The sequence below is a fragment of the Miniopterus natalensis genome, chromosome 6, assembly GCF_054644295.1.
Source record: "Miniopterus natalensis isolate mMinNat1 chromosome 6, mMinNat1.hap1, whole genome shotgun sequence".
Classification (NCBI taxonomy): Eukaryota; Metazoa; Chordata; class Mammalia; order Chiroptera; family Miniopteridae; genus Miniopterus; species Miniopterus natalensis.
The window spans coordinates 88,711,750-88,734,391 of NC_142086.1; the positions used below are offsets into that span (position 1 = coordinate 88,711,750).

Below are 22,642 nucleotides of genomic sequence, written 5' to 3' on the forward strand. Positions count from 1 at the left end.
TGGATATACATAGAAAAATTGCCATGTAACTTCAAATTGGAATTTCTTTTTTTAAAGAATAAATCATTTATTTTTCAAAGATGAGTGCTTTGTTATATTCTGGACAAATTAAGCACTTGGCTTTTGAAGTGACAGAGTATATACAACTAAGCCTATAGTTTAAGCTCCTGCCATTTACACTTTTACAATAATACTAGAGACATGAAACATATTTGTAGTACCACAGTATTTTAGGAACAGTAAGTAAAAAGAAATTGAAGTAATTCCCTTGTATATATTTTTATTTTTCAATATTTAGATCTATATAAGATCTATATATACCTGATTGCCAGAAAAATCTCTTTCAGTGTGGAACTTTGACACACAGAATACTGGATGCTTTACATTATTCCTTTTATGCACACTTCCTCAGAGCTATAATCATGGTTACAGCAATTGCATCCTTCCTCCTTCACTTACCATAAGCACTGTCATACATCTTACCCATTTTTGAAACTGTTTAATAGTTGTGCAATATTTCATTGAATTGATTTTACTATAATTTACTATTTCTATTCGACATGAGATAATTTCCTAGACTGGGATTTTTTTTCTCTTTTCCAATTGCTGTATCTTTTATTTCTTTTTCTTGCTTTGTTGCACCATCTAGGGCCTCCAGGATACCCAACAATGTTATATAGAGATTGTGACAGAAGCCCTGTTTGTCTTTTTTTCCCTAGCCTGGGATTTTAATAAATTTTTCATAGGTTTAAAAAGAACACCTTGAAAGGGCTGAGCACAGAACCCTGCAGACAATGAGTAGTACCACTATTCCTGGTGAAAGGACTGTACAGCATCTCACTAGTTCACTTCTCAAGTCATGCTCATGGTATAGAGTTGCCCAATGGAAGCCTATGACTTTGCTCTGTAATTTCCCTAAATGTGACTTTACTGCAGAAAATCTTTAGATTCTTAGAAATTATGGTAACGTTATAATCCAGGCAATAATTTAAGGGGCCAATAAAACTATGGTATTAATTTTTACAAAACTGAGTAAATGGACCTACTATATTTATCATAGCACTTTTTTTTTAAATGTCTATTGATTTCAGAGAGTGGAAGGGAGAGGAAGACAGATAAAAACATCAATGATGAGAGAGTCATTGACCAGCTGCCTCCTGCACGCCCCCTACTGGGGATGGAGCCTGCAACCCAGGCCTGTGCCCCGACCAGGACTCGAACAGCGATCTCCTGGATCCTAGGTCGACGCTCAGCCGCTGAGCCACGCCAGCTGAGCTATCGTATCACATTTAACCACAGTTTACCATTTGAAAACTTCCCATGTGTTTCATGGTCAATAACGGATGGTTACTGCGGGGGTAGTGAGAGGCTGGGATGTGTATGCACGAGAGAGAAAGACAACAAGAAATGACAAGAAGAACATGAGCTCTATCTACAGGCATTACCTAGAAATATCTATAGAATAGACAGTTAATAAATTAGTTGATTAGATTTCTATATTTTTACTACATTTATAAAAGTATTTTCTTCCTTGATTATAGGCCTTAGTAATTATAAATTCTCAATCTTTCGCAATGTAAAGGACTTTACAGGTATTTTCCTATAGTAATATAAAATGCATGACTTCAATTAGACTAATAATTTAATATGGAAATATACAAATTCACATTAAACTTTTTCCCTAGTATTCTGTTCTTCTAAGAGTGATAATAATTTTTTGGTACTCAGAAGTCAGCTATCATTATACTTGGAAACTAAATATACTATGACTCTCATTTGACTTTTGGCTCAAATAAAAGCACCAATACCTTTGTATTTATGTGGCTCAGAGCACAAGCTTTAACTTGAAGTTTCACATAGTTATCCTCTGTAACAGGAAGATTTTCCTAGAACCAAGCGAAAACAAAATGTTACACATTCCTTTGAGACCAGGCCTTTATGTTGGAAAATTTTCATACAAAACTGAACACAATTTAATGGGCCCCAAATCTTATAGCTAACTTTAGGGATGAAAACCAAGTGCTATTTGTACAGTATGTCACAGTTATATATTTCCCCGTGTAATCAGTTTCTGGATCATGAACACAACCTAGTTTCCTCTGTTATCTTTCACTAACTCCAAAATCATGTTGGTCAGGAGTCGAAATCTCAGACAGCTTGGCTGTTACCACTGGAATGATTTGGGCTTGCCACAGACCTTTCAACCAGTCACCAATGTATGAAAATTCCACTGGCCATGCTTAAAGAGGCCCAAACTAGAAATCGCTGAAAGCTCAGTGAACACGGCAACTCCGCAAAGCTCCGAAATCAGCGTGGAGAACAGTGCTTCCCCTCACTGCACAATTCGAGAGAACGTATTTTCTGCAATATGGCTACAACCTGGAAATTCACTGCATTGTGGTATTCAAAGTAAGTTGAGTTAATTTTGCAACATTTAAGACAATTGGTTCTGTTTTCCTAGTATCTTTGTACCACCACCCCGGGGGAACTCATTTAAAAATATAGTTATATTACAGAATTGACCACCACTGTAACATAAGATTAAAGGAAAGTAATTTGTAGTTTCATTTACGTTCCACTAACAGATCATTTAAATCTGGGTAAATATACTTATCTTGTTTCATTTAATGACAAGACAATTTTGCTTACCCTTTCTTGAAATACAAATGTTATTTCTTCATTTGTAGAACTCTGTTGAAAATATAAGCCTTTCATAGTCACCTAAAACAAAAACAACAAAAGAGAAAATATACATGAAGTAAACAAATGAACAGAATGTCTTCAAGACCAAATGAAAGCAAAACTTAAAAAATAGTGCTGGCGAAGAATAAAATGACAACTAAAATGTAGCTTTCAAACAAATAGATTTAGATAACAGTGCCTGAAGTGACCACCTAAGAGAACATGCCATAGTCCGTGGGCACACCTCTTAACGGAGAGGGGGTTTACAGTTCAGCTCTTCACATAAAGGTGAGCGTGGGCTTAATTCCACTTTGCTATTCAATAAAAACTATTAGATGTACTTGAGGGCAAGAAAACTTAAGAGGGTCAGAGAGCTCACCTGTGGTTACCAAAGGTGTCGTTTAAAAGGCATTCAGTCCGGCCCAGCCAGTGTGGCTCAGGGGCTGAGCATCGACCTAGGATCCAGTAGATCACGGTTTGATTCCTGGCCGGGGCACATGCCGGGTTGCAGGTTCAATCCCCAGTAGGGGGCGTGCAGGAGGCAGCCAATCAGTGACTCCTACTGATGTTTCTCTCTCTCTCCCTCTCCCTTTCTCTCTCTGAAATCAATAAAGACATATTGAAAAAAAAAAAAAAAAGGTGTTTAAAGCCTTACAAAAGACCATTGAAAAGGAAGAGGTCCTGGCTGGGTGGCTTGGTTGGCTGGAGCATTGTCCCCCACACCAAAAGGTTGAGGGTTTGATCCCTGGTCCGGGCACATACAGGATGTTTCTCTCTGTCTCTCAAATCAATGACAACATGCCCTTGGGTGAGCATAAAAAAAAAGGTACACGTGGCCATCAAGACACTCGTCAAAACTGTGCCCCGATTCTTCTGTAACAGTTCACAACCATTTAATGGAAGGACTGAACCTGTAGTCTGTGGACTTCTTGAAGCATCTCGAAGGATTCCAGTTGTTTCTTTAACTTCCACAGTAACTGAGTGGCGAGACCGTTTTCTTAAGTGTGACTGTCACGGAAGGTGCGGGGCGCCGTCCAGCCGGCCGACCTCCGCAAGGCGAACGGGGACGGCAGCGGGAAACAGCACCGGGGCCCCAGGAGCTTTCGTCCCCTCTGGCCACTACCCATCCTGAGCACGCTCAACACCCAGCTTTAACAGCACAGATTAGTTTCGTCTGTTTGACTTTAGATAAATGGAATTATATTCCTTTACGCCAGCTTTCTTTTTCTCAACATGTTTGTTTCACCCACTTGTTGCTGGCAGTTGTAGTTCGTTCATTCTCACTGTTATAGCGTATTCCATTGTATTAATTCGTTACTATTTATTAGTTCCACTATAAACAGGCATTTAATTGTTTTCAGTTTGGGACTTTCACAGGTTATCCTGTTAAGAACATTCTTGTACATACTTCTTGGTAAATGTACTATTATTTACTTATTTTTTTAATGTTTTTTTAAAATTGATTTTAGAGAGGAAGGGAGAGGGAGAGAGAGAAACATCAGTTGGTTGCCTCCGATATGCGCCTCTACCTACCGGAGATCGAACCCGCAACCCAAGTATGTGCCCTGACCAGGAATTGAACCTGCGACCCTCCGGTGCACGGGCTGATGCTCCAACTAACTGAGCCACACCAGCCAGGGCAAAAGTACAATTGTTACATTTACTTTATGAATGAGGACACTGAGTGTCACAGAGGTTAAGGCACACACCTAGGTCTCAGCACCAGCTGGGCCAGAGCTGGGTCAAACCAGGTGCTCCCAACTCCAAAGTAATTCCTCTCAACCATTATACTTAATGGTTTTCTACTGAGCTGCTGACATTAGATTTTTCACTAAAAACCAGAACCCTATATCCTTTAGTTTAGGATTGACAGTTATTAAGTACTTGTTGGTAAACTGGCTACAGAATTTGCAGAGCCCAGTGCAAAATGAAAATGTGGGGAACCTTGCCCAGAAATTATTAAAATTTCAAGATGGTGACAGCAGGGCATGTAACTAAGAGTGGGTTCCTTCTGAGCGTGAGGTCCAGGGCAACTAGAAAGGCCCGACACACCCAGCCTGAGTGTTAAATCTCAGAGGATCTACTGGAGCCATATAGAGGGCTTTTACTAGTACTTCAGCAATCACTGCTGCTTTCTAAACATGGTAATCAAATTCTGGAACTAAGAGAAGTGAATACACATTTAAAGCATATACAGTTATGTATGTAGCATGTACCAACAAAGCATACAAAAACAGGGTGAGCGAGGTCAGGTGATTAAATGAATTCTAACCCTCTGGTGAGAGAAGGGCTGTGTGTGCATGTGCGCGGGTTTGCGGGCGCGTGTGCAGGGGCGGGGAAGAGGCGTGCATCCCCTGCACACGGACCCTTTCCCCTCCTGCGTGGCTCTCAGGGCTGTGCGAAGTGCCTCGCCCGCGGCCCCTGTCCACCTGCCCCCGCTTCCCAGCGCATCCCTGTCTGGTGGTCATCCTGCCTTCACACCATATGGGCGCCGGGCTCAGGGCTTCCAGGCACTGCTTGTTCGCCGAGGCCACGCCGTACTTACTCTACAGATCCTGCCAAGTAAACAGCTCAGCCCACTCCCTCCCTGAGATCTCCCCCAGGGACACTCAATCTTCCCCATCTGTTCCCTGCTCCTAGATTTCATTACATACTAACAAGACCCTGCCCTGCTCACGTACTCACTAGCGGGGTTTCCCAGCTATTGCTTGGGAGAATCAATATCCATTATCATTAAATAATGAAATCTCTGCTCCTGCTCGGCCGAGCTACTGGAGTTGCCTTTGGAGAAATGGAACATTTACACAGCAACACCTTGATTTCAAAGCATCTCCTGTAATTCTGGAAGCCACTGTTTTCTCTGCCCACTGCACCTGAAAATGTGGGCTGTCTCCCCAGTCAGCAGTCACATGGACCTCAGACCATAGTACCCCCATTTCAAAGGCCTGGGAAGATAACTGCACTAAAGCAAATATTATATACATAACAATGCCAATATTTTCAGTCAGATCATCCTAAATCATTCCTCCAGATTTTAGGTTAAAATTGGCCTGGCTGGTAGAAAAAAAGGAATGTTTCGTTGGCCCAATAAAAAACCATGCGGGAACAAAAATATCCTCAAAATTACAAAGTAAAGAAAGTGATTTTACAAAATGGCAAGAAAATTGAGGAAATATTGTTTTGCAAGCACAGAAAATACTGAGTTCTTGACACTAAGAAAATGGTAGAAGGGATGGTATTCAAGACTCATGTAGGCCATATTTCAAAAAAGTATTATTGAATGTAAAGATACTTGCACACAAGAAAGAAAATAACCAAACACCTTATAAAAAATGTAAATTAAAATATATAGCACTTATCATGCCATTTCCAAGAATGAATGCCATGTAGCTTCAAAATGATACGTTCTACTCTAAACTTTCCTTTATCAAAGAAGTACTATAGAAAATATTTAAATGAAAACCTGTTTAAAAATGTGGGAGGATATGCCCTATAAAAAGCATATCAGCCTATGGTTTTAAACAGGTTAATTTTTCCAAGTACATTAGATTTTAAATATATTTGACACACATCTACAAATTAAGGGTTGTTTGTAATACTTTATATACTTATAATGGTCCACATTAAACCTATTAAAAACCTGGAGAAACAAAAATCAAGACACCTGTTTTAAATAATTTTTGATACAAAGCAGAGGACTTTGAATAAATTAAACATTTTCTACCAGGAACACTTCAAGAAAGTAGTAAGTAAAAGTACTGATCTTTTAAGGAATTCTAAAAAGAATCAATGGGAAGACATTTCCAATGGCTCCATCTTAGTTATAACAGCAACATGAACTCGACTTGCTCTCCTGCTACACTTAATCCCCTAAGGAGCTCATCTATTAATAATTGTAAATAAAACCTCTACAGGTCATTTCTTATCTACACTTTCAGACCAAAAGTGTTCTGAGTATCAGATCAACCTCAAATTTGAGAGATAGAAAACTGGACTAATCTTTCTCCAAAACAGTACTTTGCTGCACCAGTCTCCAATCATCCAGGTTCTCTTAGAGTCAGTCATGATTCCCCCTCTGTACGAAGTTACTGACCCCACGCTTCCCTAACTTTTGGCGCCTGGGCTCACCTGCTCATTTTCTGTTCTGATGGGCGTTGGCACAGCTGGCGTGCTGAATGTCACGCCAAAAGCCTGGGCCATGGCCGCGGCCGCAGACTGGCCTCCTTGCTTTCTCTCATGCAATCCACCCGTTACTCTATGGACAACTGAATTCCTCAAAGTCCAAATTCTTTATATACTCAAATTTCTATTGTTCCCCAACACAAACTTTGCAATACTGTGGCCACTTCTGGTTCAGGACTCAGTTACAATATTTCTCCCCTCCCCTCATTTTTGTTCTAAGGAAAGCATAGAAGTTGTCAAGCAGCTAAGGCTACAGGAAAACAGGTCAGTCAGTTCTCACCTGTGCCCCGTCCTCACCACTATGCCAGGACGGTGCACTGCAGGACGACGCCAGCTGGACTGCTAGGGAGAAATCATCACTTATATGGAACAGGTGACCTGACTGAAGGATTGTAAAATATTTGTTGATTTGCGAGAGAAACGTCAATTTGTTGATCCACTTATTTATGCATCACTGCTTGCTTTTTGTATGCACCCTGACCGGGTATTGAACCCCAACCTTGGCGTATCAGGACGACACTCTAACCAACTGAACTACCCAGCCAGGGCAACATTAAGTTTTAATAGTGTTCTTACTAACCTGTGAGACTTTTCATACATAGCCACATATCAGGTAAAGAAGTATGTCAAACCATGTGCCCATATATTTGGTTAAAAAATATGGTCATCAAATCGGAGTTAACTAGATGGAGGTCTGGTTTCAGTGCCATCCTTTGCAGATTGTGAAGAAGGGTATTCCTAACTTGATAGCGCAGCTCTGCTTCCTAGAGGGGGTGGGTGCTTGGCCTTCACAGCTGGAGGACATCTGTACGCTGTGTAGGCAATCATCACTAGAAGTCGGGACACTCTGAGGACACTTTGCCTAAGCAATGAGCACACACATGGCACACGATGACCATAAGATGGTCACAGGAGACACAAGATGGGTTCACACCTGGCTAGACCCTAGGAAGCATTTCTAGCTGATGACATGTTACAAGAACCTTTACTTTCACCTTTTAGGTGTATAATTTACCCTTAAAAATGCATGAAGTCGCAGAGTCCCTGTCACTGGAGGGGGGGGGGGCTGAGATGGCCACACTGAACTCTCTTCTAATTGTTTTTATGTTTATGTTTAAATGTCGGTTGATTTCAGAGAGAGGAAGGGAGAGAGAGAGGGAGGCATCACTGAGGAGAGTCATTGATTGGCTGCCTCCCACAGGCCACCTCTAGGGGATGAGTAGTGGGTGGTAGGGGGTGGGATGGTCCTTACCTTAAGGATGGGAAATCTTTGGTGCAGTTCCTATTCAATGTTGGGCCATTTAGTATAGTAACACCCAGAACAACAGAAACATAACTTTCATCTATATTTCTAATTAGCATCCTATTTTCCCCTAGTGTACTCTGGGGAACAAAGAAGCCAATGGTGTGATGAATGAGTCTTCTCTTTATTCTGGCTTAAGCATGTGACCCTGGGACATGCAGGTGCTGAAGAGGCCTATCGGCAACTGAGGGGTCTCCGAGTCTCTGCCACACTTTGCCTCCTCTCCAACTGACTTACCAGTCTTCTCCACTGACTGTCGCTATTGCAGTTGGTAAATGCCTATTTAATTTTCCAATTCACTACAGCATCTTTTTAAAAAACTTTTTATTTATTGATGTTGGGGAGAGAGAAAAAAAGGAGGGAGAAGGGAGGGAGGGAAGGAGAGAGCGAGCAACATTGATTTGCAGTTCTACTTATTCACGCATTCATTGGTTGATTCTTGTATGTGTCCTGACCAGGGATCGAACCTGCAACCTTGCATATTGGGATGACACTCTAACCAACTGAGCTATGTGGCCAGGGCCTCACTACAGCATCTTAAAGAAACCATTTCTTGCTTCAGATGCAAGATAAAAATTGTAATTTTGATTAAATATTTACTGATAAATTCACAATCGAGAGAAAATAATTTACAATATGTCACATTTATTATAATGTATAAAATAAGAAGAAAATTACTTTGGAAAATACCATATTTTAGCATGTGTGGACATATGTATTTTCACTCTTCAACTCACAAAAGCTCTGCTTAGTTCCATGTACTACTGTTTGTTGGGTCTAGAAACATCACAAATAAAGTTGTCTTTGGAATATTCTACATGAAGTTCACAAGAGCAAGAAAGCATTCATCTTTATCAATTAAGAAAGGGATTTCACCAAAAACAAAACACACGATTCCATAGTGAGACATTTTAAGAAGCCCTAAATTTTCCCATCTTTAGGGAGATATACAAGTGAATCAAGACACAATACTGCCACCCAAAGTATAGTACTTGTCCAGAGCCCTAAATATCTCAATATTTTTAACACTCTTCAATCCAGAACTTTGATTTTTTAAAAATCCTCATTAGAGGATATTTCTTCCATTGCTTTTCAGAGAGAGTGAAGGGGGGGGTAGAGAGATAGAAACACTGATGTGAGAGAGACACACTGGTTGCCTCCCGCAGGTGCTCTGACTGGGGCTTGTATCAAGCCTGCGACCAAGGTATGGGTGCCCTTGGCCAGAATCGAACCTGGGACCCTTCAGTCTGCAGGCTGACGCTCTAACCACTGAGCCACGCGGGTTAGGGCCAGAACTTTGTTTTTGAATGCACAGCACTGAGAGTTGTAAAACTACCAAAATATTGCACTGCAACTGCCAGGCAACTTGACCTTGTACAGGGAACCCTTTCTGTTTCAAATCTGAACATCTCACCCCCTGCCATAAACGGGGGCAGAGGCGTCAACGGAATGAAATTAGTGATAAAGGACAGTAACCATACACTGCGGTGGTTAGAAATCATAACCGACCCAAGTTTGAACGCTGGTTCTCCTACTTGCTAGCTACATGACTTCGGGCTTCGTAGTTACGACAAAGGGTTGCTGTAAGGATTGAATGATACATGCAAAGCACTCTGCAAAACGGGCGTTCAATCAGTGTTGGCTAGTTTTGCTATTATTTCTGTCAACTGGGCAGAGAACCTCGATAGTTCTGAAGCCCATCTCAAAGGGCCTGCGGCTTGCCACCCGCGCCTGAACCCCTCGCAGTGCCCGCAGCGGGCAGTGGACCTGGCTCCGCGCGGCCCCGAGCGCGCGGCGCCAGCCACAGGTGGCCGCGGGGCCTTGAACTGCGTCTGGTCGGAATTCGGACGAGCTGTGAACGCCGGACACGCATCGCGTTTCAAAGGCAATGAAGAAAAAAGAATGTGTGACATCTGCATTTTAAAATACTTGGTTATGTGTTGAAATGACATTTTGGATCTTCTGGATTAAATGAAACACGAATTAATTTCAGGGTATTCGATGCGGCCGCCACAAAGTTTAAAATAAGGTAAGCGGCTGGCATTCTCCGCCTCTGGACGGAGCAGGGGGCGAGCCCCGCACCTGGGGGCGCGGCAGGGACGCGGGTTCCCAGGCCCCGCCCCCGCCCCCGCCCCCGGCCCCCGCCCCCGCCCGCGCCCGCACCTCGACGCGTGGCGAGGCGGTTCCTACGCCGCCCCGAGCACCCGCTGTTCGCCTGAAGAGGGCAAACCTGGCCCTAAAGTCACATAAATGCGGCCTTTTTTTTTTTTTTTTTAAGGTAATTGCTCCAAATAAGGAAAGTGAAGGAGCAGGAAGCGGCGGCAGAGAGGAGAAAGGGAGAAGAAACAGAAACACCAATTTTAGGCACAGAAAGAGGCGGGCGGGCGCCGCCAGCCTGGGGAGCCGGTGGGGGCACCGCAGACTCTGCCTCCCTGAAACGTGGAGGGAGATGCAAGCGGAGAAAAGCCGCCAGGACCGGGGACGGCCGGGGGACCGAGCCTCCCCGCCCCTCGACGTCCTCAGCCAGGAAGCCAGGCCTGGGCCCGAGGGCATCTGAGGTTGGGGTGCGGCGCGAACCGCCCCCCCCAGAGACGGACGGTTACGCGGGGCGTCTCTCGATCTTTCGTCCAAAGCCGCCTTTCCTAAGACACACGACGCCCTCACCCGGACTCACCTGCCTTCGAGAGGCTCTAACCGCCTGCCCCTTCGCCACCGCCACCTTCGAGTCCTTCTGCAGAGAGCCCGCCCCCGCTGGCCCAGGCGCTACTCCCATTGGCCAGGCCGCCCGTCACTCGCGGACTCCCCGGAGGCCGTCGAGAACGCCATAGCAACGGAACGCAGAACTACATATCCCGGCATGCTCTACTCAGAGGAGAGGCGGGGCGCCGCACCGGGGCTACCAGTAAGTGGGTGAAGTTGTGGTCACCTTGATGGGTTCCGTTTTATGCAAATTCAGTTAAAGACCACACCGGGTTTCATTCCAAACGTGTGCACTACCACCTTCCTCGGGCTGTGCTCCGTCTCCCTTTTGGCCTCCACGTTACTCTTCCTTAAAAATCTTCCTTAACTAGATTAGTTGAATGCATACTAACTAGTGTCTCGCATGGCAAAGGACAGATGCACTGAAATCGTGGAACGAAATCTCCATACGCCCTATAGGTGAAGCCCCAGACACGAAGCCTGTGGTTACGCCTTCTGGAAGGGGGGCGGGGAAGAAAAAAAAAAATCCTTGGCTTGCAACGCCCCCCTTTTGAGCTTGCTGATTGGTTTACTGGGCTGTCACTCCATCCTCCTCCATTTTTATTGGTTCCCTGTCCATTGGTTCCCGAAGTGGGCGGTGCTAGTGGCGAGGGGCCGTCAGGACGTGCGGACGCCTTCTTCCGATTGGCAGGCTGTTTGTCCCCACCCACCTGTGGGCGGAGACGGAGGGGCGGGGCGGGGCGGGGCGGGCCGCGGAGCCAGATGAGGAGATAGGCGGGAGCGAGGGAGCGAGGGAGGGAGCGAAGGAGGTAGAGAGGAGCGGAGGAGCGGGAGGGAGAGCAGCTTGGTTGCTCCGTAGTACGGCGGCTCGCGAGGGAGAGCCCCGAGCGGACTCCGGGACGCACGGAGCGGCGGGCGGGGATGGTGTGCGGGGCTGCGGCGCCCGCGTCCCTCCCCGCGGCGAGCGAGCTGCACTGATTTGTCCCCGGGGCGGCAGCGCGGACGCGCCTGGAGATGAGGTGAGGAGCGGGCTGCGCGGCGGCGGCCTGGCCGCGGGAGGCGGCGGGGCGGGGGTCCGCGCGGGGTTCTGCGCGATGGCCGCCCGGGGCTCGCGTCCCGGGGGCCGCCCTTCAGCCTTTGCCGCGCGCCCGGGAGGCGCGGCCTCGGCGGCCCCTCGCCTCGTCCTTCCCCATCCTCCCGGGGGCGGCGGGCGGCGGGCGGGCGCCGGGAGGCCGGGGGGCCGCGGCGGGCCGAGGGGGTGGCGGCCGCGGGACGGGCTTCGGGGTGAACGGGCGTCCGCAGCCCCGGCCGGCCGAGCGGGGTCCCTCCGTCTCCAGGGGGCCGTGGGGGCGGCCGGTCCTCCGGGGCTGACCTCGCTGCCCTCGGCCGCCTGAGCGCGGCGCGCCGGCCAAGCCTCGCCTCGCCTCCCCTCCCCGCCCGCCTCCCGGGACCCGGCGCTCGCGGGGAGCGCAGCGCGCCGCCCGCCTCTGCCGGCCTCGAGCCCCGGCTCGCGCGTCTGCCCCTCGCGCCCGCACAGCCGGGTCCGTGAAGGGCGGCCCGCGCCTGCCGGCCTCGGCCCGCGGCAGCGCTCCCCGGGCCCGCCGCCCCTTCCCCGTCCGCGCGCCCGCGGCCCCCGCGCCCGAGCGGGGAGCTGTGGCCGGGCCCCGGCGCGGGGGAGCACCGAGGGCGGGGCGCGCCCCTTCCCTCCCGCTCGCCCTGGGGGCGGCCGGCGGCTCGGTGGGTTGCGTTTCCGGCGGGCACCTTTCGCCGCGACCCGTCGGGCTGCTGCCCGAGGCGGCGGAGCCGGCGGCCTCCGGGCAGGAAAGTTTCCTCCAGAACTTGGCCCTCGCCGCGCTCGTCCGAGGGCAGCCCCAGCCCCAGGTTCCAAAGATGCCGACTGCGGACAGAGGCGTTTCTTTGTGCTTCCCCGTCGGCGTCCTGCTCCTGCTACGTGGTCAGAGCCTACGGATCATGAAGACAAGGACGGTGGAAACTGGATACTAAAAGCAAGGGCCCTGCGGATAAGTGCATCCGGGAAGCCTCGGTTCTGCCCACCGGGGCGCAGTTTTACGAATCCCTTTGGACAGGGGAGGGACAGGCTCGGAGACCCCCCGGACTAGGTGTGGACGGGAGCCGAGGGTGGAGCGGGCCGGGACCCCGCTGGCCGCTGGCTGGGGGCGCTGCTCCTACCTCTAAAAGGGGCGTGCGTCGGCGGGGCTGCCTTTGTTAGGACCCGGCCGAGGTGCCGAAGCTCACACGCCCCCCAGAGTTACGGTTTCTGCCTGTCTGTCTCTGAGAACTATGTTTTTTCCTTTAATTCCATTTTAAGGTTGAAACACTTACATTGTTTTATTGTGTTTGCTTGTAGCTTATAATATATATATATACACATACATATATATATACATATATATGTATATATATATACATATAAATATGTATATATATATACATATTTTAAATATTGAATCCTTTCTGCAGGAGGTCTGTAACAAACCCAGGAACTTTTAAGTAGTCTGAGTTGAGAAACAAGGGACACGAGTGATGGCATTAACTATTTTAAAACTCCTTTAGGTAGCTCCAATACGGAGTTTCTGATTGAACTTTTTTTTTAAAGGTATTTTCAAACCTGAGAATGTTTATTGAAATTGTGGAGGCACATGGTACCTTCACAAAACTCTTTTATTATTCTGCCTGAGTAGGAGAGGAAATGAACCAAATTTTGATGTACTTTGGAACCCTTTGGATTGTTCAGATCCTAAGCATTGTGAAATAGGGCATAAAATGAGTGGTAGCAAGTTCTGTGAAATGTTTGTCTCTCTTAGCATTTTCTTTGCTTTTTTTTGTACTTGGCTGGCGATTTCCTTTTTTTCTTAATGCTTATCTCTAATCTTGGTAGTAGAACTCAAGTTCATCTTTTCCCCAAATGCCTGGATTGATTTAAATCTCTTGTAAGAGGTTAAGGAGGAAGTGCTGATAAATTCCTGTAGTCTAGCTCATCTTTTTTTAAATTTGCTAGATTTTTGAATTACAGCAATTAATTAATTACAAGAGGGCTGGGTTTATTACTCAGTTCAAATTCCACTGCTGAGGAGCTTTTCTCTTCTGAATGATCATTCCCTTCTGAATGGCTCCAGTTACTGGTGGGTTTCTGTAAGTCTGGACCTCAGATCACTTATAGCAGCATTAAATGAGGTTTTTGTTAAAAATACAGATTTTTGTCATCTCCCCTCAGAATCAGACTCAACTTGGAAAACCAACCACTGTTGTTATGCTTCCTTCTCGCTGAGTATCTCCTAAGACCATCTCTTGAAGTGGTTGTAGCAAGTTTTTCAAGTAACAAAGTGTTTTATACCTTAGGCTGCTAATTAGAACTGAGGATAACCTTCAAGTGTCTAATGTACCTGTGATAAACCTTTCAGTCAGGCAGAAACTTTGCATTCATCGTAGTAGCCCGAGTGCCTAGAATAATGTCTGGAGGAACTTGGTTAAATATTTATGAGCGAACTACATTGCATTGAGACCACATTTTAAAACCTTTACTTGTAAAATTATTTTTATATCACTTAGTAGTCACTGATTGTAGAAATAAGAGCCACAGGTACTATACCTCAGCCATGTCTGTAAATTTGATTGGCTCTGAAAGGAGACAACCTTTCCCTAGCATAGAATGCTCACAGTGATAAGCTGGAAAGCAGGCTCCTAGCAAAATACCTGCTTAGAGACTCAAAATGTAAACTTAAGTCACAGTGTAGTGGTAAATTACTGTGTTATCACTATATCAAAATACCATTTTATAAGCTATGATAAGCTCAACATAATGCTATAAAAATTGGTTTCCAAAAATATAGAAAATTGGTACGTTTTCCAGTTTTGTTTTTTATACAAATAGAATCTGACCTTCACCCCATTCTTTTAGAGAATACCATGGGCCCCATAAGTGACAGCTTCCATTATGTAATCGAGGGTGCTGGGTAGTTAAGAGTGCAGCCTCCAGAGAATATTGGGTTTGGCCACACATAGTGTGTGACTTTGATTTAGTCATCTAACCCCTCAATGCCTCAGTTAAAAATGGGAATAATAATAGTAGATAAAGTTTATATACTTCTAAGTACTTGAGACCACAAACCTTGTCATCACTTTCAGCCTAATTGTACATTTTGGAACCATGTAATTGTTAGTTTATGATGATCAGCTAATTTCCCTTGTATTTTAAAGAACTGCATGTTTATGGTCAAAAAATTAAAATACAGGAAAGTAAAAAGTAGAAAACTATAAAATGCTCATAAGCCCACTACCTGAGAACATATCTCTTCAAACCTCTTTTGTGTTGTGCATGTGGCTGTTCATACATCATTTTTTGGTAACAAATACGGGCTCCTGCTATATACATATATAATTGTATTGTAACCTGTTTTTTTTCCTCTCAACATCTTATGAATCTTTCCTTGTCTGTATTATCAGCTATAATAGTTTCGTAACGGAATTTTATGGATCTGTGATAATTTAACCAATTTCTTTTTATTAGACATTAGTCGTGCCCCCCAATCTCATTAATTCTGCAGTGACTGTCCGCCTACATACATCTCTGCTCTGTATATACTTATGAGATATTTTTCCTTAGAGAAGTTTCCAGAAGTGGATTTGTAGGTTCAAAGTACATGCTAAGTTTTAAGAGTTTTGATACATATTTCCACTTTGCCACTTTGAAAGGTTGTAGCAGTTTATACTCTTACAGTGGTGTATGAGAGCTTGGTTTCTCTCCCTCTCCTCTTCTTGGAATGATTTAGCCAGTGACAAACCTAGTGAAGTGTTTTTATTTTTAGGAAAAAGAGTAGGACGCTGATGAACCTGTTTAGTAGTGGGATGTGGAAAGTCAGAAAAGTCATACACCTGTAAGAGTAGTAGCTAACATTGATCAAGTCTTTTTGCTGTTAACTCCCTCAGTTTTCATAAAACTCTCATGCTTTAGATGAACACGCCTTAGAAACAAGTCCCAGCAGTGAAGTCATTTAGAGAGCCAGCAAGTAGCCGCACAGATCTGTAACTCTAGGGCCCCAAACCTGGCCACAGTGCTGGACTGCCTGTTTCCCGGGCATGCTTTGTAGGGATTGGGGTACTTTTTACATTCCCAATTTCTGTTTTGGAATAACCTAGAGGTTCCATGGTAAGTATTAACTTATAAATTAGGTGGGGACAGATTTGTCTCCCTCTTATTGAGGAAGTAGTCGCATAAGTTAGCTCGCAAATCCATCTTTCCCGCTGTTTAGCATTCAGCTCCCAGAGCAGCTTGTTAGACTTGATTCCGTCTTGGTTTTCCTGAGGTGTACCCCGCATGGAAAACAGGGTTAGAGTCCTAGAGAAGACCAGTGAGATTTGAAAGGCAGTCCACTGGTGGTGTGGACTTGCCTGGGAAACATAAGACTACCTAGAGGAGTGTGATTAGGGAGACAGTGGGAGGCTGGCAGACATTTCTGCTTTCTCCAGTTTGGAGATTTAAAGCGGCCTGTGGAAGTTCACTTCAGGAATTTGCAGGCCTCACTGTAGAGAGATGTCATGGATCCTCTGGGAGATCACTACAAAAAAGACTTGTTAATAAATAGTTTATTAATAATAGATCATTAAAAAAACTATTAATAAGTGATGTTCGAATAATAAAGTTTTGTTATGAATGTTAGTAGTCCTCTAACAAAGTGAATTTCAGCAAGTTAATCTATATGAATTCACCGATGCTCTTCTGATCTTTTTCTGGTAGAATTGATGATTGGCAGTTTAGCCTACTAGCTCGTTGCCCAGAGAGCGTTGGTGAAATTGTATTGGCTTCAGCTCCCTGGCCTGAGTTTGTGCTACCTAGTGAGGTAGGACTGCTGGCTCAGTTTTAAGCTTGTCTCCAAAACCCATGCTCACTGTTGTGAGGTGCAGGGCTTCACCAAGGCCCTGCTGAATGGTACTGAGTACATTGCACTTCTACTGGAGTGGGACAGTCAGGAGTCCAGCTGAGGGATGTGACAGTTTTGGATTCAGCTGAATCTGAATGTGGAAATTACAAGGTCATAGCAGTTGGTCAGAGTTGGTTTTTTTTATCCTTGGTGGTTAAAATTAAACATTCTCTCCTTACTCCAGGAGGGCAGTGCTTTTGCTCCCCCGTTGCTTTGGTGAGCACTTTGACTTGCTTCTCTGTCAGTGATGGTTTTATTTACCTTGGCATTTTGTCTGCAAGTCCTTCTGGTGTCTAGTGACGTGTGTGCAGGATGTGTGGATGGATATAGCTCGTGGAAATGAAAGAATGCACCTGGCTCTGCCCAGTCTCATTAAGGAGACACTAATTCTTACAGTAAAAGTGTAGAAACAAGATGCCCTGGGAGCCATTCATTTTGTGTGTGTGTGTGTGTGTGTGTGTGTGTGTGTGTGTGTGTGTGTGTGTGTGTAGAAACAAGATGCCCTGGGAGCCATTCATTTTGGGGGGGTGGGGGGGTGGTGTGTGTGTGTGTGTGTGTGTGTGTGTGTGTGTGTGTGTGTAGGGCTAACTACTTCTCCAAGACAAATTTCCTGAGCACTTTTATTCTAACAAGAACAGTGTGTTGTATTATAACCCATTTTATAAACACCCTCCCATTCCTGTGCATCATCTGTAAGTCTGTTCATCGTGGATCCAGCGTCTTATAAAAGTCAACTGATTTCCGCTGTAAACTTGAAATAATTGATTTTAACAGCAAGTAATCTTTCAGTTTTTGGAATGTTTGGAAACTCAACTGCTCCATTCTTGCAGAACTGGAGTATACATTTTGGTCATTGATGTATAAGAGCTGTATAGCTTTCAATGAGAGAAACCTTGAAAAATCGACCCAAAAAACCAGTGTCATTCCTGGTATAGAGCAAGTTTCAATAAGTAAAAGACCCCTTTCTTTATTTCTCCTCTCTCACTTATAAAAATATTATTAATTAATATTAATTATCAATAATGTTACGAAAATTCAGTTAATAACACATTTTCTTAGGCGGTACTTATTTCCAGACACTTGCATGTAGTCGTTACAGTTGTTTCCATATTATTTAAGTGATGAGAGAAACTGAGGAGGAACAGAGTCAATAGAGCGGCTGCTGTGATGTTAGCTCCACGAGGGCAGGGAATTTTGCCTCTGTTGTTCCCTGCCTTTGCCCAGGGACCAAGGACCCGGCCTGCTGCGCAGTGGCTACTCAGCTGTTATTTGCTGGTGTCTTGAATAGGTTATGTTCGAGGACCTGATTGTCTGGAAGTCAGAGTCACCCAAGTGCAGTGAACGTGGGATAAACAGTGAGGAGTAAAGGAGACAGGGCCTGGTGGATTTTTCTTAAGAGTCAGTGGAAGTAGGAAGCTAATGTGAGTTTTAAGCGGGGGAGTCCCATGATTTGCTTTTGTTTAAAAAGACCATTCTGGATGTCTTCTGGGAGGGATTGGAGGAGAGAAAGAGAGAAATGTTGAACTGGCTCCACTTTCAGTTATCTGTGGATGTTAACGTTTCTTTTAGCCTCGTACTTTTCTTTACCTGGTACCTTTTCTTTACTTCGAGGATAATATGATTTCCTCTTTGAGGTCTCAGAGATGAGGTCAGATGAATGGTGATTTGTATAACCTTTTTTGAGTTTCCGAGGAAAAGAAACCCCATAAACTGCTATTATTATTTATCTAATAAAATAAAACAATGTAAAATAAAGATGAGGAATTAGTTAACTTTTTAATCATTAAATTAGTTGAGGTTATGAATAGGAGAGATTTTCTGTTTACATTTCTTGGTGAACATAACATTAAATATATGGAAATGAATTTTTAAAATAGCTGTTTTATGAATTGAGTGTCTATAAAAGCTATTCACTTTGAGAAAGATCTGTTTTAATTAGTGTCCAGGGGAGTAAAATACTGCAGTAATTGTCATCTTGCATTACTTCCTTAGTTCAATTAGTTTTAAACCATAGTCAGTATCTGTCGTTGTTTTGATCTTGTGAGATGGAATGCTATTGTCGTTGTGATTTGGTAACTTAAAAATGTCTTACTACAAAAGCAATGCATGTTTATTCAAGAAAATTTTTGGAAAATATAGATATGGAAAGGAAAAAAGCATGCCCAACCAGGTTTGAGGACTTGACCCAAACTAGCCCAATCAGTGTTCCTTTCTCAGAAATTCGAAATGGGCCTAAGAGATATGGATTTGACCTTGACGTACTCACGGGCCATAAGGTAAGGACTTGGGAATTAGAGGCTGTTCTGTTCCGCTGCTGTGTGTGGGGACAGAGAAAGGTGGTTTATAGGTGGAGAGGGTAAAGCAAGTGTCTGGAGAGAGGCAGAGAGAATCCTGCGGAGTCTCTGATCGCTTTACCCCCCTCCTCCAGCCCTTTCCTGGGCTGGCTACTCCTGAGTTCTGAAACGCTCCTGTACGCCTAACATCACTCCTCCTTCCCCGCGTTTCCAGCTAGGCTGGTTTCTGTTACTGGGATGTCAGCGTTCTCATTCTCACACTAAATTCTTTTTACAATTGTACCTCCTCTCTTTTATTTCTTGACGATTGTCTTAGGAAGTTGTGAATTGTTTATTATTTTCTCCACGTAACAACATCAGAATTAAGGATAGCAAAGAAGCACAGAGGCACACAAATTTAATCTAATTTAGGTAATCACAATTTTATTAGAAAGGCCGTTTTGCAGTTGTGGGCACCACCTCTGACCTCTCTTACACTGCTTCAGATTTCTAGGTGAGGGCAAACAGGAAGGAAGATATTTTGGATATTTACTTCCAAATGTCCTAGAATGTTAGTGGTGCTTTTTCCCTTCATATCCATATAGCATTTTGACCTCACACAAAAAATGATACTGAAGACATTTGCAGTGTACAGCATTGTGTGCGTCTGTATAGGGGTGAGTCGGAGATCATCTGTTCAAGGGTGCCCTGTTCAAACCACTCACACCAGACCCTTAACTTGAATTTCTAAATATCAAGCAGTTGAATTACAGTGTAATTTATCTGGGGCTAGGCTTATCCTTAGATTAGCGTTCTGTTTCATGGCAACATCATTAAAACTCAGTGCGAAGTTTAAGTCCTCTATCCTAAGGAGTTGGGTGGGAGGGGAAAGAAAAGAAAGTGATAGGAAGAGAAAGAAAGGATTGTAGTAGAGAGAGGAAGGGCAGAGTTCAGTGCTGCAGTTCCTTATTCATAACTGAATTTGTCTGAACTTTTCATTTGCAAGTGGAAAAAGCACAGAGTGTCTTAAGAAAAATGGAAATGCATAGACTCACATACCTGTTAAGTCCAAGGGTTCTGATTGGCCTGGCTTGATCACACGCCTGAACCAGTCGCCTGGCCCGGGGAATGCAGCACTCTTACTGGCTATCCTGGGCCTTTGGGCCTCCCTTTTGTACCAGTTGGTGAGGTCAGTACTTAAATTCTGAGGAGGGAAAGTGGGATCAATTACAAGAAGAAAGAATTCTGGGCAGGCAAAACACATGGCCAGTATGCTCCTCAGATAGTGTTCATATGGGAAGGGGCTGATGGTGACCTCTTTTTTTAAATGAGGACCTTTTAATAAAACAACAATAAATCAAAGCAACCAAAACCTATGTATGAACTTTTTCCTCAATAAAGCTGCTTTTTATTTATTCTTTTTAATATATCTTTATTGATTTCAGAGAGAGGAAAGGAGAGGGAGAGAGAGATAGAAACATCAGTGATGAGAGAGTCATTGATCGGCTGCCTCCTGCACGCCCCCTGCTGGGGATGGAGCCCACAACCCGGGCATGTGCCCTGACTGGGAATCAAACGCCCATTGCCTGTATCCTAGGTCGCCGCTCAACTGCTGAGCCACGCCCAGCCGGGCAAAGCTGCTTTTTAAATTTAAGTACTCTACGTGCTGCCCACAGAAATTGTGTCTTTTCTCATTAATTTTAAAACAAAATGTATTTTACTATTTTGTGATTCCTCTAGATAGAATGAAGTTTGGGAGACTCATCTGTGATCTGTTAGATCACCTGTAGTTTAGAACTGTGGACATTATCTGCACCAGTTTGACGACTTCTCTAACTGTAGATTTTTTTCAGTGCCTAAACATTTGTCAGTGTTCTCTCTTAGCTCATAGTTGGGGCCTTCTTAACTTTAGGTTCATCTGGAACTGCTGGAAAAACATGCACATACTGGAAAAGTTGGAGCTGGAAGGGGATATCCTTTCTTCAGTCATTTGCTTTTTTTTTTATTGGGCTCCAGGAGAGAGATAGCAACTTGACCTTTTTCAGAGGGCATGGGCCTATTTTTTATTTTTTGTTCTGTGAGACTGATAACAGTAGGTGGGAGAGCCTATGGTATCTTGAAGAATATGTTGCACTGATTTTTTAAATTACACATCTGCAGTGTAATTTAATTTATTTCACAGGTTCTGATTACAACAGTTCTCTCCAGAAACTAGTTCCTGGACCTTCTTCCTTTTATCTCAGATTGTCAGTTTCCTCCTAGTTCATTTCCTTCTATCTGCAGCTGGGACCTCAGAGTAGATGATTTCAGCTCTTTCCTTGTCCTGTTGTCCTGTCATTTCTACCCTGCAGACCTCAATCGCTACACCAGCTCAACGCTCTGTGTTCTGTTTCCTGTATTTGTGCTGCTAACAGCTGAAGAAAATGATACAGACGTGGGCTTTTGATCGTTTCGCATTTAGCTGTGTTCTGCTACATGTTCCTCCTCAGCTTTCTTTCCCTTCCTCACAGACATTGAACAGAATTTGCCCCTTTCCTCAAGCCTCCCTGCTCCTCCTCAGAGGTGTCTGGACCTTGGCTCTCAGGAGTGAGTCTGCCTCCTGTTGTGGCCTGCTGCTCACTTCCCAGGTAGAGCTTGTAAATCTGTCTTGCTCACACTTACTCTTTGCTTCTTGAGATAAGAGGGAGAAGGAAGAGGTGTGTCCCCTTCCCCTGGTTGTAGATTCTGTCCTTTTCTGTGTCCTTTGAGACTTACTTGGTGCCATTCTCTTGGGCTCCGTCCCTTCAGCTGTGCCACAGCTGTATCCTGTTTGACTGCTCTGTGCGGTAGAAGCAAGGACAGTAGAGACAGGTGCCTGTCCTCACTCTGTATTTCACTGGGACAGACATACATCTCTGCCCCATCACATAAATAAATGATCCCAGCTATTGTAAATGATGCAAAGAAAGCACTCACGAGGACCTAATCTAGTTCTAGAGTCCAGGAAAATGTGACATTTACTTGGGGTCTGAAGTATGGAGAGGAGTTAATCAGGGAAAGGAAAGAAGTTTTTTTCAGGCTGAGGGGCCAGCATTCAAGCAGGGCCTGGGCATAAAGGAGCACAGTATATTTGAGAAGGAAGCCGCCGTGGCTGCCATGAGGAAACTGGAGAGAGAGGTAAATCCAGACCATGCAGGGCTTTGCAGGCATGTAAAAAAGAGTTTGGGTCCATCTAAAAGCCCCGATCTAAATTATGCTCATCCTCTGTCCCCTGTGTCTTCTGTGTCCTCCTGTCCTCTGCTCCTTCCTCCACATCTGCTCAGGTTTGTCTCACTTGACACTGTGCTATCTCGAACTGTTGGCATCTCACGACTTCCTCTAACAGCCGTGTTTCTTAAAAGAGTAGTCTCTGGTGGCTGTCTTTTTACTTGTTACCTGTGGCAGTCTAGTTCTGAGAGAGGATAGTAAGAAGTTAGGAAAATCCCTTGGCAAGTGAAATGGGGAAACTGAGATAGATAGCTGAATAAACTGGCCAAGCAATTTACAGCCAGGTAATAAATCTCAGGGTCTTATCTTACACATTC

The 22,642-nt window shown here is 44.7% G+C and overlaps 2 protein-coding genes across 3 annotated transcripts in view; one reads left to right on the forward strand and one right to left on the reverse strand.

Annotated features, from left to right (window-relative positions):
* The window catches only part of CRYZL1 (crystallin zeta like 1), a 29,660-nt gene extending 18,720 nt beyond the window's left edge, over window positions 1-10,940 (reverse strand). Inside the window, exons 1-3 of one of the 2 annotated variants that reach the window (XM_016213504.2) lie at window positions 10,842-10,940; window positions 2,650-2,721; window positions 1,809-1,886 (exon numbers count right to left, since the gene is read on the reverse strand). In XM_016213504.2, the coding sequence (XP_016068990.2) occupies window positions 1,809-1,886; window positions 2,650-2,721; window positions 10,842-10,940 (249 nt within the window). Of the gene's footprint in view, window positions 1-1,808; window positions 1,887-2,649; window positions 2,722-3,061; window positions 3,187-10,841 lie in introns of those variants that run through there. The other variant, XM_087818465.1, reaches the window with a different exon arrangement.
* An 842-nt stretch (window positions 10,941-11,782) lies between these two features.
* Window positions 11,783-22,642, forward strand: part of ITSN1 (intersectin 1) — a 159,829-nt gene continuing 148,969 nt past the window's right edge. Inside the window, exon 1 of the mRNA XM_087818469.1 lies at window positions 11,783-11,886. The gene's annotated coding sequence lies outside the window, so the exon portion shown is untranslated. The remainder of the gene's footprint in view (window positions 11,887-22,642) is intronic.